This window comes from Pan troglodytes, chromosome 9 (genome assembly GCF_028858775.2).
Source record: "Pan troglodytes isolate AG18354 chromosome 9, NHGRI_mPanTro3-v2.0_pri, whole genome shotgun sequence".
NCBI lineage: Eukaryota > Metazoa > Chordata > Mammalia > Primates > Hominidae > Pan > Pan troglodytes.
In genome coordinates this window covers 110,125,959-110,145,948 of record NC_072407.2, presented here as the reverse complement: position 1 = coordinate 110,145,948, position 19,990 = coordinate 110,125,959, and the positions used below count along the sequence as shown (strand labels likewise).

The window sequence follows — 19,990 nt, the reverse complement described above, 5'->3', positions numbered from 1 at the left end:
CTCCGCCTTCCAGGCTGAAGTGATTCTCCTACCTCAGCTTCCCAAGTAGCTGGGACTACAGGCATGCGCCACTGCATCTGGCTAATATTTTTTCCTTTTTTTTTTTTTTTTTTTGAGACAGAGTATTGCGCTGTTACCCACTAGAGTACGGTGGCGTGATCTCGCCTCACTGCAACTTCTGCCTCCTGAGTTCAAGCAATTCCCTGCCTCAGCCCCCCGAGTAGCTGGGATTACAGGTGTCTGCCACCACACCCGGCTGATTTTTGTATTTTTAGTAGAGATGGGGTTTCACCATGTTGGCCAGGCTAGTCTTGAACTCCTGACCTTGTGATCCACCCACCTCGGACTCCCAGAATGCTGGGATTACAGGCATGAGCCACCACGCCTGGTCATTTTTTCTGTTTTTTTTTTTTTTATAGAGACAGTCTTTTGCCATGTTGCCCAGGCTGGTCTTGAAGTCCTGAGCTCAAGTGATCTGCGCGCCTTGGCCTCCCAAAGTGCTGGGATTACAGGCATGAGCCACTGCGCCTGGCCTTATGTTTTTTATTTAAGCATGGTTGTCTCTAGGAAGGCAGTGCAGGGATAGCATTGATAAATGAAATCCATTTATTTTCGATTTGGTTAGCTATTTAGTAAGTGGATTGAATAGAAAGAAAGTGCTTAAAATATCATAGAGGAAGTATGGTATCAGGGAAATAATTTAGGCTTTGTTGCCCTACAAGTCTGGGCATCCTGCATCTACTGCTTATTGGTCCTGTGATCATGGTTAAGTCTGTAGGCTCTCTGAGTCTCAGCCTCATCACTTGACATGATATTACCAGGTATCTTAGGTTGTGAAGTCTAAATGTAGTATACATAAAGTATCTAGTGTATATTAAGTTTTGGAACTGATAAGTACCTGTAACCCTAAACATCTGTTAGTAAAGCTTTCTAAGCAGTAATAACCACCTAACATAGAAAGCATGTTCTATCTTGTCTCATTCAACATTCAGACACTCTGGATTTGTATCATGTCTTTTGCCATAAACTAACATTCAGGTGCCATTGAAGTATATTTAATTAACTTTGGGTTTATAAAACTTGTCTCTACTTCTCTATAAAAGTAAAATTCTAATAGACTAAAAAAGTTTGACAATTTTAGTAGTATGTGAAAGAACCCAATATACTGTTTTAGGTGACTTACTAAGAAAGCATTTGGGCCTTGTTTTGAGTTTATTTTTTCTTTCTCTTTTTCAACAGAAAAAGAAGCTTCCCAGTTCATTTCCAGCAGGAATGGATGTAGACAAATTTTTGTTATCATTGCATTATGATGAGTAAACATTCTGGACACATAAGAACAGTAGGTGTTAAAAACTCATATCCCTTAAACTGAGTGTAGGGAATGGGATATTGACAGAATCTGAAAGCATGACCTGCACTTTCATTGTACTGAAACTTCACTTTATATCTAAATCATGCTGTTTCTGAAACAGCTTCCTAGTTTGTAAATAGACTTACTTGGTATATTTTTATTTTGGGAAAAACGTTTGCAGAAATGTAAGTAAAGCCAATCTGCAAAACTGTATAGCTTTGACAATTCCATATTGTAAATACTGTGTAAATCTTGTTGAAATAGAGGTTAAATCAACCTAATGTTCTTACACTGTGTTTTTTGACTTCTTATGATCCCTAATTCTGAGACTTACTCATCTGGAATAGTTTCTCACTTGTTTTGGAGGAAAATGATGCTTATTCTTATAAATTACCTTCAGTAACTATTCAATAAGACATTTAAATACACAATCACTAAGTACTACAAAATAATAACCACCTCAACTGATAGCAAAATATCTAATTAGAAATCAACAGTTTGATGAGTTTTTTTCCTAGAGTGAATACTACCCCTTTCTTATAATTGCTGTAAGTATTATATTTCTGGAATTTCACACTTTACCTACTCTGATCACTCTGTTCTGTTTGTTTTAAAGAGAGAATTTTGTAAACCATTTATTGAATGTTCTGATCTTTCATTTATAACTTAAGATTTTTTACAGAACTTTAAGTGGTTAGACTATTGAGCCATAAAATTTTGGTTTGTAGTAGAGATTTCTCGGTATGTACTTTTCCCCTAAATGCTGGGGATTTAAAGAATTGCACTAATTTCATAGAACTCTTTACATTGTAGTGACCAATGCACATATAATTTAAATCTTGTGTTCTATGTGAGAGTTTATGTGGAGGATTATCTTCTGGTGTTGTGTCCATCATAAGATGTAAAAAGAGAAATCATAGTTTTATATTTTAGTTTCTCCTACAATGGGTATGTTAAATAACTATATCTATACTTAGATATAGTGCATTGTCTGTGTCCCTTAAAGTGTTACAAAGAGTTTCTCTCAAAAGGTCCTTAAGGAGAGTGAGAGATGAGAGAGGTGCCTTCTCTGTATTAGACTCACACACATCAGTCAAGTTGAAGAATTGGTTTAAACTTTTAAATGAGAACAGAAATTATAATTAGTACCTGACCAATTGTGCCTAGATATTAAAGTATGTTCTCTTTAGTACTTTCTGTTCAATTAAATATCAGTATATTAGGGATTTTTTTCTACAGGTGTATATTTTGTTGAAGAGTCACTTTCCTCAACCATTTTTTTGTACTGGGCCTTTAAAAAAATAAATCCATCCAACTTTAACACAACATTTCTCAGTGTAGAAATCATGTCTTCTTAATTGCTGAACCTTACTGCAAAAACTTGTGATGTAAGAAATTTGTATGGTGTGGCAGTGGTCTTTTCCTAAGGAACTAAATATCATATAGTTAATGTTTATTTAACTCAGCTTGAGACTGTACTACAGTTAGGTTTGAATAAATATTTTCATTAACTTCAAAAGTTTGAATTACTTTACATTGGCAGTCTTGTTTAGAAACTGATTAAATTCCTTTGCAAGTCAGTTCTTACTTTTTGGGAGTTTGTACAATGCTGAAAATCACAGTTTTCTTATTCAATTCATACTTGTATGTACTAAGCACTGAAAATTCATATACAAATAAAATAAGTTTACTTTCTTCAAGATTCATAGTTAACTAACCAGGAACTGCTAAGTAAAGTTGAAAGATAACTTGTACTTGGAGCTTTTATGTTCAAGGGCAAAATCATATCCCCATTTTACCTTAAAAGTCCACAGGTCCTGAACTTAATTATACTATTGTACCTGGTAACCTATTTGAATACTTAAATGCCCAGTGACTGCATTTCAGGGTTGATGTATACTACAACAATCCATGGCTGTTTTTATAATTACATATGAGGATCCAGTCTGTTGTTTGGATATTACTTAGAGGTTAATGCAGTCAGTGTATGCCAAATCTGAGAAGTGTTGTTAAGTAAAATCTTGTTACAGATTTAGCCCTGGATATATTAGAACTATAGTGTGTTGAAATTGCGCATAAGAAAAGCATCCATCAGCATTCATGCAAAGGCTACATGTCATGACTATTAGGAGTAATTTCAAAAGCATATTACTATATATTCTGCATTCATCCTTTCTCTGGTCATCATCTTTTAGGCTCAGGCCCAGCTTTCTGAAATTACATAAGTTTTGACTTTATTATTAGTTATTTTGCTGCTTCCTTTAAGCAATGGACTCATTGTGTACTTTTTTCTTTTTATAAATGTTATCATTTTGTCATACTTTTGTCTTTTTTTCGTAAAGTTGTATCTACATTGTTGAACTCATGGTACATATAGCTTCCTAATGCTTTTTGTTTGTTTTTTTTTTTGAGGGAGGGTCTCACTCTGTTGCAGGCTGAAGTACAGTGACACAATCATGGCCCACTGCAGCCTCGATCTCCCAGGCTCAAGTGATCCTCTTACCTCAGCCTCCCGAGTAGCTGGGACCACAGACATATCCCATCGCACCCAGTTTTTTGGGTTTTTTTTGTTTTTTTGTTTTTTGTTTTTTGTTTTTGTTTTTGTCTTTCAGAGAGATGGGGTCTCACTATGTTGCCCAGGATGATCTCAAACTCTTGGACTCAAGCAGTCCTCCTGCCTCGGCCTCCCAGGTGTTGGGATTACAGGCATGTGAGCCACCTCATCCAGCTGCTGCTTTTACTTCCAATAATATAAAGCTTTTTCCTTTTTTTAGCTATTACAAACAAAAACAGCAGTGAGCATTTTTATAAACATTTGTTTATGTTAACTATTTCCTTAGAAATTTTAGAGAGTAGAATTACCAAATCAAGAAGTTAGTATACCTTTTTTTAAGGATCTCAGTACATTTTGCCATATGCTGCTATTAAACTTGCATCAATTTACATTTCTACCAGCAAATTGTCATTTTTTTGCATAGCATATGCTTATCCATTTCCAGAGGCATATTCACCTATATCATCACCTGTTTCTAGGTTTGTGTTTCCTGATTTGATAAAATTAGGAGTTAGCTCCTAATCCATTTGTTACTTGTTTTGGTACCTGATACGAAAAAAGGATCAATGTACATTTTTTCCCTAAATATTTAACTGCTTGACAGTTTGTTCACTTGACAATTTAACCACTGCACAGTTTGTTCAGATAAGCTTTCCTTTCCCCTGCTCATTTATTTAAGATGTCTGTCTTATCCCACACTGATTAACAATCTCTTATTCACAATTCTAAAACCCAAAAGGTTCCGGCAACCAATTTTTTTCCCCTAGATTTAATATCAGAACTCATTCTGTGGCAAACCTGACCTGAAATGACACGAGGCTACTTAACAGTCTTTATCTCATTTATAGTAATGTTGATTAGTCTGCTGTTCCAGACTCAACTGGGGGGCATATGGTGCATACATTTGAGTTATTTTTTAGAAATCCAAAATATTCTGATTTATGAACCCCAGCTAACCCCAAAGGTGTATGATCAAAGATTTTGGACTTGTATTAAATGTACACACATATATACACACTATATGGTATGTGTATTGTCTATTCTGTGCCACTGATTAAATCATTATAACTTTTGTGTCCACTGTTAACTGTTTTTGTTTTTTCAAGTATTCACCCTTTTATGCTTCCTGGTGAACTTTAGAATCACTTGAATTATTTCAGGTTAAATTTCTACTGGAATATTTGAACTACATTAATGTCATAAGCTAATTCATAAAGAAGCAAAGGGTAACGATCATATGGTATGTATCAAAGTGTTATAGTTATCCCTATCAGAAATTTCTTGCTAAACTGGATGTTTTTGTTTGTTACTATTTTTAGAAAGCTCTTCATTTCGTAGTTTTAACTGGTTATTGCTGTTATGTAGGGATGGTCTTGCTTTATTAATATAAAATTTTTATGGAGACACATAAAGAGAAAAGTGTGCCACTATAAATTCATGCCATTCAGTGAATTTTCTTTAAGTAAATACATCCACATAATCACTTTGAACATTACCAGTACCCTAGAGTAGTCATTATTGTGACTTCTGGCACCAGAGATTTAGCTTTGTTTTCCTTAACGATATCAGTGGATACATGGAGTATATAATCTGTGAGAAACACTCGTTTTGTATAATTCAGCTCAGTCATGCTCAATGCTGTGTATATATTCATTGTATTATATTACAGTTAATCCATTTTATAGATGGTAAAAGTTGCTTATTGTGAACAGACTGTGCTGTGAACATTCTTGCACATTTTTTTGTGAATGCATTACACTTCTCAGTTGGATAAATACTTAGGAATAGGGTTGCTGGAACACAGTTGCATATATTCAGACATTCAGATTTTTTCATTTTCCAGAATGATTGTAACAACTTATGCTACACTCAACAGTATAATAAGTTCTTGATACACTGTGTTATTTCTGATGTTAGATATTTTCATTTAGCCATTTTAGTGGTGTGTATTGGTATATGTTTTGGTTTTAATTTGGTGTTGGTTTTTTGGGTTTTTTTTTTTTTTTTTTTAATGAAGTTGAACACCTTTTCAAATACTATTTGGGTTATCTTTTGTGGACAGTCCAAGGTTTTTGCCCATTTTAGTATTGGGTATCTGCCTTTTTCTTACTGATTTTTACGTGTTCTTTCTGTATTCTGGATACAGGTCCTTTTTCGGATGGATGTTAGGTGTCTGAGTATTCTCCCTTGTTATTCTTCTGAAAGCTTTATGGTTCAACCTATTTCATTTTGATTTGACCATCTATCTGGAATTGATTTTCCACATTGATATACAATTAACCCACACTATTTATTACCAAAGATTATCCTTTCCCAACTACATTGCACAGTTACTTTTCTCATAAGCTGGTAAATGTGTAGGTTTGTTTCTGGACTCTATGCTGTTCCATTGGTCTGCTTTCTTTAAGATGTGCTAATAACACACTGTCTTAATTAATGTTGGAAATCTTTTTTTTTTTTTTTTTTTTGAGATAGTCTCACTCTATCGCCCAGGCCAGAGGGCATTGGTGTGATCTCTGGTGACTGTAACCTCCGCCTCCCAGGTTCAAGCAATTCTCCTTCCTGAGCCTCCTGAGTAGCTGGGATTACAGTTGTGTGCCACCACACCCAGTTAATTTTTGTATTTTTAGTAGAGACAGGGTTTCACCATATTGTCCAGGCTGGTCTTGAACTCCTGACCTCAGGTGATTCACCCACCTCAGCCTCCCGAGGTGCTGGGATTACAGGCGTGAGCCACTGTGCCAGTCCCAAAATCTTTTATATTTTAGTTGCTATTTATTTTCTATACTGAGTGAAGTCTGTTAGTACTAATGGATTTACCAGTGCTACTTTTTAATTTGCGAAGTATTATCTGTAAATAATTATTTTCCAATTTTATTTATTTTTACTACACTGATATTAGCACTTCCAGTGCAACTAATAATGATCAAAGTCTGCTTCATTGTCTTGTTCCCCATTTTAATGGCAATGTTAGGTATAATGTTTGCTTTTATTAAGTATAATGTTTGCTTTTGTTTGTAGAGTTTTACGATTTTCCATTAGAAGTACCTGTTCAACTTAATTGCCACGTTTAAGCATCAATTAAAATATTTTCATTGAACTCATGAATTTCTTTTTATATTAGTGATTATTTTAAGTAAATTTGCTTTGTGAATATTTTATTTAAATGTTTTTGGTTTTTGTTTTTGAGACAAGGTCTTGCTATATTGCCCAGGCTAGAGTGCAGTGGCTGTTCATGGGCACAGTCATAGCCCACTATAGCCTTGAACTACTGGGCTCAAAGGATCCTCCTGCCTCAACTTCATGAGTAGCTGGGACTACAAGTGCACACCAACACACCCAGTGAAAAGTTTACTTTTAATGAGATTGGTTTCAAACTTATGCCAGTTTTTAAAATGAATTTTAAACCTTTCCTTCTTTTTCTAGTTTATTTGAATATTGGGGATAATAAATAGTACCAGTGCTAAAGTGTGAAGTTTAAATTGTACAATATATGTAAAAGCACTTAGATTAATGCCTGGAACATAATAAGCACTTTAAGAACTAGTTGCTATTATAGCTGATGCTGTTTTTTATTTCTTTTTTCTGCAACAGTTTACTTAGAATGGGAAATAACTGTTCCTTGAGACTAAATCACTACTAAATTATCTAGGCCTGGAGCCTTTTGCTTAAGCAGTTTTCCATTTTTTTTTCTCCTAAATTTCTTCCTGGCTGATTATCTATTCAGGCTTTGACCTTTTTTTTCTGAGTCAAATATCACATTTTTTTAAATTTTGGCTTTTGTTCTCTAAGATGCAATTAATTTTTTTCTGTCAAAAACACTTCTTAGATTCAACAGTTGTATAGGAGCCTATTCTTTGTGCTTCCTACTTTCTCAGGGTCCTTTTTGCATGTTTATTTAACTTAAATTAATAAACAGTTATCTGATTTTTTTTCCCCTTCTTAAACCATGTAAGCATTTAAGGCTGTGAATTTGCTTCTGATTTCAACTTTCAGCAAAATTTGGGTAAGTACTTTAATATTCATACATAACTATTTACAATAAATGATACCAGGCTCTTTTTTGCCTAAAATTTTTATTATTGTGGTCAGGATAAGTTGCAGGTTTTATAAATGTTGCACGGGGGCTTAGAAATAGGTATTGTTGGCTGGGCATGGTGGCTCACACCTGTAATCCCAGCACTTTGGGAGGCCAAGGCAGGCAGATCACTTGAGCCCAGGAGTTCGAGACCAACCTGGGCAACATGATGAAACCCCCATCTCTACCAAAAATTAGCCAGGCATGGTAGTATGCACCTGTGGTCCTAGCTACCAGGGAGGCTGAGGTGGGTGTATCACTTGAGCCCAGGAAGTCAAGGCTGCAGTGAGATGAGACCATGCCACTGCACTACAACCTGGGCAACAGAGCAAGACCCTATCTCAAAAAAAAAGTTAAAAAAGAAATAGGTATTGTTTAGAAAGGTAAAGTTTGATACGTATTTAGTCTTATACTGTTTGAATCCTGTCTTTGCTTTAATACTTTTTTCACAAGTGTTTGTTTAATCCATGAAACATTATTATCTTGGTCATAGCTTTGGCTTTTTTTCTGCCAAAAAAAAAAAAAGTACAAAGTAGACCATCATAAAAAGTAGTTCTTTCCCCATTTTAACAGTTTCTGCCTTCTCATAATTTATGATACATGCAGCCCTTTTTACTTTTTTTTTTTTTTTTGAGACAGAGTTTCGCTCTTGTTGCCCAGGCTGGAGTGCAGTGGCATGATCTCAGCTCACCACAACCTCTACCTCCCTGGCCCAAACGATTCTCCTGCCTCAGCCTCCCACGTAGCTGGGATTACAGGTATGCACCACCACGCCCGGCTAATTTTGTACTTTTAGTAGAGACGGGTTTTCTCCATGTTGGCCAAGCTGGTCTTCGAACTCCTGACCTCAGATGATCCACCCGCCTCGGCCTCCAAAAATGCTGGGATTACAGGCGTGAGCCACCTCGCCCAGCCTCTTTTTACTTTATAATTGGATTTTAAAGCTTTTGTCTTATAGTAACTTAAGATATGGAACTGTAACCATAATAGGTCCATTGCCCATTGTGCATGACAAGTCAGTATGTAAGACCCTGGGCTGCAGCAAAGAAAGATGTTTAATTGCAGGGCCACCGCATGAGGAGACTGGAGGAAACTTCAAATCTCTCCCCGAGGGTTTAGGAAGTGGGCCAAGGTGCAGCCTGTTTAGTGCCTAGTTATAACTGTATTTCTGTCCAGGACCCAGCATGCAATTCTTGTAAGTCCCGTGAGGGCAGTCTCAGAACTTGTCCTACTGGCGTTTACCTTTATTTAGCAGATAAAGATAACATGTTACCAATATTTCACCATGTAAAGGCGAAGGGAAACCAGGAGGTAGGTGTAAAATACAAGAAAAAAAAGGAAAATACAAGGAAAAAAGGAAACTCAACATATTTTAGAATACTTCACTGAAGGTAAGTAGTGCATCCAAAGGTTGGTGATCTGGAAAACATTTGAAAAGTGCTCTGAAAATTCTGGGGAAAAAATGGAAAGGAAGAGAAAAAATAGAGAACCAGAAAGTAAATGGTATTTCTTTTCTTTGTTTAAGAGACAAGGTCTCCCTCTGTCCCCCAGTACAGTGGCAGGATCATTTCACTGTAACCTTGAAGTTCCCCTTGGCCCTCTGAAGGTTTGCTGGAAAATAAAGCTGTTTGCAAAAGGCAGATTAATTGGAGAAAAGGAATATACATTTATTTAATGTTGTATACATGGGGGCCTTCAGACAAAGACCTGACCCCGCCCCCAGTGGGGTGTAGAAACTTTTTTTTTTTTTTTTTTTTTTTTTTGAGACAGAGTCTCACTCTGTTGCCCAGGCTGGAGTGCAATGGTGTGATCTTGGCTCACTGCAACCTCTGCCTCCTGGGTTGAAGCGATTCTTCCACCTCAGCCTCCTGAGTTGCGGGGACTACAGGCATGCGCCACCACGACCGGCTAATTTTTGTATTTATAGTAGAGACAGGGTTTCACCATGTTGGCCAGACTGCTGTCGAACTTCTTACCTCAGGTGAGCTGCCCATCTGGGCCTCTCAAAAGTGCCAGGATTACAGACATGAGCCCCTGTGTCTGGCCAGGTGTAGGAACTTTATACCACCTTCAGGTTACAGAAGTAATGTGAGCTCCCAGCATGGCCAAAAACATGTTATTTTGGTAAATCAGGTTTTAGTGGCAACACAGTTTACGGGTGGGGAAAGGAGACCTGGCTAGGAAAGGTGGTCTTGTTAGAAGCTTTCTGAGAGAATGGATGTTAAATGTTTAAGACCTTTAAAGGTGTCAGACAGGCTCTCATTTACCTTTTCTAGATTCCAGACAAGGGAAGTCCTGGCTGCATTAATGGAGATTCTCCATAGACGCAGATTTCTTTCAAAAAAGACAGCTTTGCAGCACCACTTCTGTTTGCTGGCCCTCTGATAGCCATCTCAAAATATGTCAAATAAATATAATTTGAGGTAAAACATTTTTATTTCCTTCAACCACTACCTTTCCTTCTTCCCCAGCCAGTCCTTAAGCAGTCATTTAAAAAATTAGAAACTTTCACCTAACTGAATTCTTAATTCTTCATTCCATGGGCTTGCCTAAACTTTTGTCATTTTTGGAGGAAACATCAGAATACTTTATTTTCTAAACTCTTCTGTGTTTGAGACACACCTTTTAGTATCTTATTTTGTTTCATTAAAAACAGATGTTCTGTCACTTGTTTTCTTGGATTGAATGTAATAGAAATAAGAACTATGGCTACCTATTTTTCTAACTAGATGTTAGAGGAATTTAATACATTTTCTCCAGAATGTCTTAGTATGATTTTCTGCTAATTAATTTTGCCAATAAAATATGCTCTTTAGGGCCGGGCGTGGTGGCTCATGCCTATAATCCCAGCACTTCGGGAGGCCGAGGCAGAAGGATCACCTGAAGTCAGGAGTTCGAGACCACCCAGGCCTACATGGCAAAACTCTTTTCTCTACTGAAAATAAAAAAAATTAGCTAGGTTTGGTGGCGCATGCCTGTATACTCAGGAGGCTGAGGCACGAGAATCGCTTGAACCCAGGGAGCGGAGGTTGCAGTGAGCCAAGATCGTGCCACTGCATTCCAGCCTGAGCTACGAAGCAAAACTCTGTCTCAAAAAAGAAAAAAAAAAAAATGCTCTTTAAAATCTTCCCCCTTAGGACTTAAAAATCTGAGTTTTTCTATTATCTTTATGTTTTCTGTTATATTAAATTATTGCTTCAGAGTATCTTTTTTTTTTAGGAAACACCATTTAAGCTGTGCATGGTAGCATGTGCCTATAGTCCTAACTACTCAGGAGGCTGAGGGAGGCAGATCACTTGAGAACCCAGGAGTTCAAGGTTACAGTGAGCTATGGTCATGCCACTGCACTCCAGCCTAGGCGACAGAGCAATACCTTATCTCTTTAAAACAAACAAAAAAGCCTACTTACTTGATTCTCTGTTTCTTCTCTCTTTTCCATTTTTTCCCAGAATTGTCAGAGCGCTTCTCAGATGTTTTCCAGATCAATGACCTTTGGATGCAATGTTAGTTTCTGCTTATCTTCAATGAAGTATTCTCATGTTTTGGGTTTCCTTTTCTCCTCTATCTTATCCAGCTCCTGGTTCAGTTATAAGTTTTTGTAAGTCGGGGCAGATAATTATTGAAAGGCATTTAACTAAAGCATAGGAAGTTAAGAACGTGGGCTCTGGAGCTTGACTAACTAACTTGGAGTTGAATCCTAGCCAACTTTTTGCCCTTGGAATTTATTTAGCTACTCTATGCCTCAATTTCCTTATTTATAAAGGAGGGATAATAATGGTACCCACTCTTAGGAGTTTTTGTGACAATTAAATGAGTTTACACATATAAAGCACATAACAAGCCTCCAAAGCTGGTGATGATTACAGATGTTTTTGAAAATACTCTACTCTTCCTCTGAATCTGAAGAGCAATCTAATCTGTTTCTCCCATATATTGTCATTTTGCTCCTTCAAAAGATCTACAATACATTATTTGCCAACAGATAATGTGTACACAATGACCTTTACTGCCCCCTCCTCTTCCTGAGGGGGAGTTTTCCCTCTTCAGAGCTGCAGTTGAGGGTAGTGTGCATAGCCCCTGCCTGTAGCGTTTTAATTAATTAATTTTTTCCCAGATAAAATGCAATGCGAGATACTTCTGCTACAGTCTGTCCTGCTTAAGAACAGGCATTGTGTATTGGAAGTGGTGATCTGTTCCCTTTTTTATATATCCATTCAGCATATCAGTTTCTACCTCCCTTCCCACTCTCTATGCTGCTATAGTAATTCAGAGCCCAAACTCCAGGGTTTTCTGCTTGACCTCCCCCAACCCTGAATGTTGAGGTTATAAGAAATTGCCCCAACTCTAGACCCTGAGGACACCTGAGGACATGGGCTTCTGTCTTGTTTCTAGTACTGCTGCACACACTGTGATTTGAGTGATTATATGAAGCACTGCTAGTTTGTCCAGAATAGCCAACTCTTACTGTAAAGAGAAGTAATTTAATTTACTGTAATTTACTAAATGTAAATTACCTATAGAGAGCATTCACTTGACCTTTAACAATCCTCAAAAATATAAATGTGTTCTCACAAATGGAAACTTCTAGCTACTTATGTAAGTCACTAATATTACACATTGGTATTTCTACTATATTTCGATAAGTATAGACTCAGAATGCAAAAATGTATCAAACTTTTCAAGGTTACCAAGAAAAAAGCAGAAGAAATTTATTTTTAATTTCAAAATGTTTTGGGATTTCATCATTTTGATTTTTAAAAGTTAACATAGAAAATAATAAAAAATGAAACAGCTTATCTGAATATAAGCTGACCCACAGTAGTCACACTGATTACAGCAGGCCTTCTGGTCACATAGGGTTGTCTCCTTAAATAGCAGAGGTTGTCTACAGCTTCTGAATTAGCATGGCAGAAGCACCTCCTCCTCCATTGCAAATACTGGCAAGACCGTATTCTCCTTGCTTCAAGGCATGAGTCAAATGACCAACAATCCTGGCTCCAGACATCCTAAAATTAAGAAAGCATTTACTTCTTTAATGAAGTACAGAATTTATGACTAACCAAAATGTTTCTATTCCAATTTAACTTCTTGAAAACCTTACTAGCCACTACTACTTGCTGAATTAACTACTACTATTCTAAAACTAAAACTTGGAGGACTTGTTTCAGGAAGGGTCACAGATCTTAGATCTTTTTTTGAGATGGAGTCTCGCTCTGTCGCCAGGCTGGAGTGCAATGGCGGAATCTCAGCTCACTGCAACATCCACCTCCTGGGTTCAAGCGATTCTCCTGCCTCAGCCTCCCAAGTAGCTGGGACTACAGGCGTGCACCACCACACCCAGCTAATTTTCGTATTTTTAGTAGAGACAGGGTTTCGCCATGTTGGCCAGGATGGCCTCGATCTCTTGACCTCGTGATCTGTTCACCTCAGCCTCCCAAAGTGCTAGGATTACAGGCGTGAGCCACCGTGCCTGGCCAGGTCATAGATCTTTTAAAAGTACAGAACAGTATAATGGATAGAAGAGTAGAGTATAATGGAAGAGGGATGTGGGATAAACTACATATTGGGTGACTGACAGGTGCACTGAAATCAGCCCCCACCACTATAAATTCATCCATGTAACCAAAACCCACAGTACCCTAAAGCTAATGAAATAAATAGGAAGGAGAAAAAGGGGGTAAAAAGTCTAAATGTACACTTTTTCTTCTTCAGCATAAAACATTATTAGGTTTCAAATAACAGATGTGACAGGTCTCTGTTCAGTATTGGATACCATCTATCAGAAATGGTTTTTGCCTTATGAAAGATGGGTAGGAAGGAAAACTTAAGAGCAATAGGAATTATGAAGCAGTTTTAAGTTTAGCTAGAAACACAAAGGCAGCTCTTAACCTAGATATAGTTATTATTTTTACCTACCCAATTGGATGTCCCAGAGAAACAGCTCCTCCATTGATATTCACTTTTTGGGGATCAATCTCCAACATTTTAATGTTTGCTAGTACAACCAGACTAAAGGCTTCATTTACTTCCCACATTGCAATATCTTCTTTTTTCAATCCCACATCTTTAAGAACCTTAAATTTTTTAAAAGACAGATGATGTTCAAATAATTAGCAATCACAACTTACTGTCATCATTTCCTTGAAATACTACAGTTTGACATAAGTTATTTAAATGTGGAAGTTCTTGGTTTCAGATGGAAGGATCTCTATTTTCAGATTTTTTTTTTTTTCCAACAGTCTTGCTCTGTCTCCCAGGCTGGAGTGCAATGGCGCCATCTTGGCTCACTATAACCTCTGCCTCCCAGGTTCAAGCAGTTCTCCTGTCTCAGCCTCCTGAGTAGCTGGGATTACAGATGCCCACTACCATGCCCAGCTAATTTTTTTGTATTTTTAGTAGAGACAGGGTTTCACCATGTTTGGCCAGGCTGGTCTCAAACTCCTGACCTCAGGTGATCTGCTCACTTCAGCCTCCCGAAGTGCTGGGATTACAGGCGTGAGCCACCGCACCCGGCCCATTTTGAGATTTTTAGTTGCTCATCCTATTCCATTATATCAAAGAATTTTGTTTGCATTATGTCTGTTTTGACATAGGGGACAGAAAATTTGATTTTCTTTCCACAGATATTTGAAAAGGTACATTTTCTATTTAGGGGCACATAATGCTTTATATATTCTTAAGCTCTGTTTTACTGATTGTGTGTTGCTTGGTTCTGTATTCTTTTTTGTTGTTGATTTGTTTTGAGACAGGGTCTTGCTCTGTCACCCAGGCTGAAGTGGAATGGCACAGTCATGGCCCACTGCAGCCTTGACCTCCCAGGCTCAAGCGATCTGCCTGCCTCGGCCTCCCAAAGCACTGGGATTACAGGCGAGTGCCACTACACCCAGCCATTTCTATGTTCTTGACTGTTAATGAAAGAGGTATATTAGTTTCTAATATTAGTGATATTAATGCATCCCCTGCAGTTTCTGCTTTATAAATGTTACTGTAGGGTTATCTGGGCCACAGATATTTACATCTGTTGCAGTTTCATTGTAAGTCATTTATTTAAAATCTTACACTATATGATCTGTTTTGTTTTGGTAGTTCCTCAGCTATGCAGGAAGGTGTATTTGTGCCAGTGATTATCCCTATGCTAATACTTTTTAAAACATTACTAGTGAGTGCCCTAAAACATTACTAGTGAGTGCCCTTTTTCTTTACAGAAGAAATTTGATTGTTGTGAGCGATAATAAAATTAACATGGAACTCTTCCTCCATCTTCCTCTCTTCTACTAGTGGACTAAGGGTAGCTTTCTAGCCTATACAGCTCAAACAGCTTCCACTGTTCCAACAACACAAAACAAAATATGGTACCCATATATAGCTGTGTCTGTAGCTCTCAGAAGTTATTCTACCTTCAGAATCCAGAATCGTTTATTACCCTTGCTTTCCAACGTGATGTTACTCACTTTCAGAAGCTGCGTGTTCCTTTTATTTTCTGAGATCTGCTAGCTCTGAGCAGATCATCACTCCACTGGCCCCTTGTTTCTGATCTTCTCTATTCTTGTTTCCTGATTCTGCAGTTTTTTTTCATTGCGGGGGTTGGGGGCAGTGGGGAGAATCTGATTTTACTAAAATTCTGCAATTTTTTTAATCTGGGTGCTTACAGAAGTTTACTGTCAGGGTGAGGCCCTCTGAAAAGGAAATATTTACTTAAGATTTCTAAGAACCCTGAACCCCTAAAACTTTCTTTTCCTGTGACTGCTTAGCAATTTCCCACTGAGACTTGGATAGCCCTTACTGACAATTTGGAATATGTAGGTTTTCTGTCTCTAGTTTTACTATTTACTCTGAAGACCTGCTGCCAGCTGTTCCCTTTCAGAATGGAGTCCTCTCCTGGGGAGTGACTAGTTGCTTTCCATTCTAGATCTGGAACCATCAAGCAGCATTCCCTCCCCTTTGTGGTTACCACACCAGGTTTGTGAGTTCTGTATGATACTTACAAGTAATTCAGATGTGTAGTTTTACCTGTTCTACTGAAGATGTAGTTTGTGAGCTGTTCTTTATTTTTTTTGTTTGTTTGTTTGTTATCCTTGTTGCTCTTACTCTTTTCAGGAGAAGACATGGGAAGATGTGAAACCAAGCTATCTCTCTGCTTTGGCAGATAACATTTAAAATCTTAAAAACTGCAACCTTGGTATAAGCAAACCAGAAGCTAGCATAATGGAGTATTGTCCCTCACTTTGTTCTCACCATAGATGCAGCATATACAGGAGCAATTGGAAAATCAATAGGTTCTACAGCAGCGTCAGCAAATGCTGTTTAAAAAAAGGGGGCGGGTGTTAAAATCTTTTTTTTTTTACTGTATAGAATATGCACAAGCCAAGTTTAGCTCATTAAATGCACATTTCCTAACCCCTTTAATATATGTAAATATATGTCTTCCTTTTCTAGGATTCTACACTTTATAAAATTACTCCAGTAATCTAAGACACTGATTTTCATTGGGAGGGAGTTTGGGGGTATTTGCCTCTAGGAACATTGGCACCACCTAGAGATGTTTTTGGTTGTCAGAATAGTTCAGATGCCACTGGGTAAAGACTAAGGATTCTGCTAAACATTTAAAATGCATAGAACAGTCCCTACAACAAAGAATTACTTAGTGCAAAAGTCAATAGTGCTGAGGTTAAGAAACCATGATCTAAGCTAAGAAAAAAAATGAAGTTATAAGGCTTTTTATAAAGTAACAAAATAGCATCTGTTAAGTCCTTAGGAAGAAGGCAAGACAGATTTCTGCAGCTAAAAATCGGCTTAAGGACATTGAGAACTTGCCCAAGGCCACAGAGTTAATAAATACTAAAACACCACACATGTAAATTTTGTATTTCTGGACTCCTAATCCCATATTCTTTTTTTCCTACATAGCTGCCTCTGTAGGAAAATGCATGTACTTTATTTTCTGCTATTTATCATACAGGACAGGAAGTTTTTTAAAGCTTAATTTAAAAAAAAAAAAAAGAAAAAGAGACAAGATCTTGCTCTGTTGCCTAGGCTGGAGTGCAGTGGTGCTGCAGCTTTGACATCTTGGGCTCAAATGATCGTCAGCCTTAGCCTCCTACGTAACTGGGACTACAGGCATGCTACCACACCTGGCTAATTTTTTTCTTTCAGAGGTGGGGTCTCACTGTGTTGCCCAGGCTGGTCTCAAACTCCAGGCCTCAAGCAATCCTGCCTTATCCTCCCAAAATGCTGGGGTTACAGGCGTGAACCACTGTGCCCAGCCCTTAAAGCTTAATCTTATATAAAGTATAATGAAAATATTAAAGGAGCTTCTATCTCAATTGAAATATGTATCAATTAAATTCTGCCACAAGTACAACCTATAGATAGTAATACTTAATATTGGAGTTGGCTTTATCTAACAAGTAAACTCAATTTCATGAAGAGCTTATAGATGTTTAGAAACCTTATTTTTTTTTAAGACAGGGTCTCGCTCTGTCACCCAGGCTGGAGTGCAGTGGTACAATCTCAGTTCACTGCAACCTCAAACTCCTGGGCTCAAGGCATCCTCCCACCTCAGCTTCCCGAGTAGATGGTAGTACAGGCACATGCCACCATGCTCAGCTAATTTTTTAACTTTTTGTAGAGACGAAGTCTCACTATATTGCCCAGGCTGATTTCGAACTCCGGGGCTCAAGCAATCCTCCCACCTCAACCTCCGAAAGTGCTGGGATTACAGGTGTGAGCCACCTCGCCTGGCCTTACCTACTATTCTTGCCAGTGGTGTAACATTGAGCCTCTTTGCTGCATCTGCCGTCATGAGAACCAGAGCAGCTGCTCCATCATTCAGTGTACTGGCATTGGCAGCTGTTACTGTGCCTGAAAGCAAAAATGAGGTTGAAGTCAAAACATTCCTTCACAATAAATGTATTTGGTTCAATTTAACAAATACCTATTGCCTGGGCTGCTAAATGTTTAAAGAAATTACAAATATGGGTGGAGACAATTCCTGCCCTCAGGAAACATGTACACAGCTAACTGCAAGACAATGTAAGAATGCCTTTTTGTGTACATAAAACAGTTTTCTCAAAGATCAGAAACATGCATGATGGCACTGGATAAATGCTCGTCTACAACTCTTGAAAGACAGGGACCAGTTAATATTTTTGTCTCCAGGGTCTAACTTTCCTTATTCAATATATAGCAGGTACTCACTACATATTTTTCAAATCAGATATTTATTCTTATCTAGAATCACCTGGAGTTAAATATAAATGAATGTTAAAAACTACCAAACCACTTTAAATAGGAGAATGTTATTATGGTATATAAATTATATCAATAAATCTGTTTTTTTCAATGCCAGTGAAGACCCTATCATAGACTGCTACATATGAAAAACTGAATTCTATAGTCATGTTATACATATCTTCCCTGGGATTTATATATTGAAGGTATAAACTACCAAAACAATTTTACATGAGCCTGATATACTGAAAATGTTAAATAACATCTAGATGTTTTCTAGAATTACTTTTTTAAAATCCTTAGGCAATTCTAAGAATTAGATATGGTATACTGGCTCAATTTTTTCTTATGCTTCATTTCTTAACACTAACCATTTTCTTTCTGGAAAACTGTCTTCAGCTTTGGAACTTTGCTAAAATCAACACGTTTATATTCTTCATCTTCTTTCACCACTACATCTGGTTGACCTAAAATAAAAATATTTTAAGTAAAATCGCTCAAAACAAGTAGTCATTCCGCAAGCAACTGTTGTACAAGATGCCTAGTAGTCTGTGCCTCCCTTTGTATCCCTGCTTCACTTAAACCATCCCAAGTAAACACTCATCTAGAATCTGTTAACTATAACCTCTATTATGTTACCATCTTAAAAAGAGAAACTTACAAAGTAGCTTCACAATTTTTTTTTTTTTTTTTTTTTTTGAGGCAGGGTTTCCCTCTCTTGCTTAGGCTGGCATGATCACAGTTTACCTCATCCTCTCCAGGCCCATGTGATCCTCCCACCTCAGCCTCCCAAGTAGCTGGGACTACAGGTGTGAGCCACCACAGCCAGCTAATTTTGTTTGTTTGAAATGGTCTTGCACAGTCTCCCAATAGAGTGCAATGCTACAAACCTAGCTCACTGCAGCCTCGGACTCCTGGGCTCAATTGATCCTCCTGCCTTGGATTCCCTAGTAGCTGGGACTACAGGCGTGTGCTGCTATACCCAGCTAATTTTTAATTTTTTTGTGTGGAGGCCAAGTCTCACTTCGTTGCCCAGGCTGGTCTCAAACTCCTGGGCTCAAGCAATCCTCCCACCTCGGCCTCCCAAAGTGTTGGGATTACAGGTGTGAGCCACTGCACCCAGCCACAAAATTTAAATCTTCTACACCTCCACATCCCCTTTTCTTCCTCAACTCCCTTCTATGATCACAGACCGCACTCTCCTGACCCCAGAGGCAGCTATCTGACCTACACTAGATAAGCTCTAGTATTCTGTCATCTAGAGCACAGTAATCACTCCTGGAATAGAATTGTAACCTAAAGCAAGTTAATGAGTCTTCATTGTGGATTTATTCTGCTGGAACTGGTGAGAAAGTCTCTCCTTTTTGAGAACCCTATATATGTGACCCTAGAGGTAGAGGCAGCAACTTTAGAAAGGCTGAGAGAATAAAGCACAAAAGCCTGCAGGTGTGAGAAGCCAAGAGAGCATGTCTTAGTAGTAGTGAACACCCAGTTCCAATCCCCGAAGTTCCCAGAGCTGAATGGTTGCTACTGTTCATCCTTCAGTTCTTGGAGGCACTCCCGGTAACCTTCTAGTAAATCCCTTTTCAATTTAAAATACCGTATTGACTGTCACTTACAGGAAAAAGTTCTAATAAATTTCTCAAATTTAAAGTAATACTCAGGGATCTTATAAATGCATTGAAATCTGACATTAAGTTGGGTAGATTTATGTTCTCTCTGAACTGGCAACTCTTCACTTTTTATTAACCATAAGCAATTGAAATGAACCAAGATA

At 37.8% G+C, this 19,990-nt stretch overlaps 2 protein-coding genes across 22 annotated transcripts in view; one reads left to right on the top strand and one right to left on the bottom strand.

Annotated features, from left to right (window-relative positions):
* NPAT (nuclear protein, coactivator of histone transcription) overlaps window positions 1-4,992 on the top strand; it is a 67,477-nt gene extending 62,485 nt beyond the window's left edge. For all 14 annotated transcript variants that reach the window (XM_508739.8, XM_009424110.5, XM_016921941.4 and 11 more), the window contains one exon: window positions 1,240-4,992. In XM_508739.8, the coding sequence (XP_508739.3) occupies window positions 1,240-1,317 (78 nt within the window). In that variant the 3' untranslated portion in view covers window positions 1,318-4,992. The remainder of the gene's footprint in view (window positions 1-1,239) is intronic.
* A 7,675-nt stretch (window positions 4,993-12,667) lies between these two features.
* Window positions 12,668-19,990, bottom strand: part of ACAT1 (acetyl-CoA acetyltransferase 1) — a 31,007-nt gene continuing 23,684 nt past the window's right edge. For all 8 annotated transcript variants that reach the window (XM_054662673.2, XM_063783385.1, XM_508738.9 and 5 more), the window contains 5 exons: window positions 18,585-18,680; window positions 17,731-17,844; window positions 16,219-16,283; window positions 13,900-14,057; window positions 12,668-12,989 (listed from right to left, as the gene is read on the bottom strand). In XM_054662673.2, the coding sequence (XP_054518648.1) occupies window positions 12,869-12,989; window positions 13,900-14,057; window positions 16,219-16,283; window positions 17,731-17,844; window positions 18,585-18,680 (554 nt within the window). In that variant the 3' untranslated portion in view covers window positions 12,668-12,868. The remainder of the gene's footprint in view (window positions 12,990-13,899; window positions 14,058-16,218; window positions 16,284-17,730; window positions 17,845-18,584; window positions 18,681-19,990) is intronic.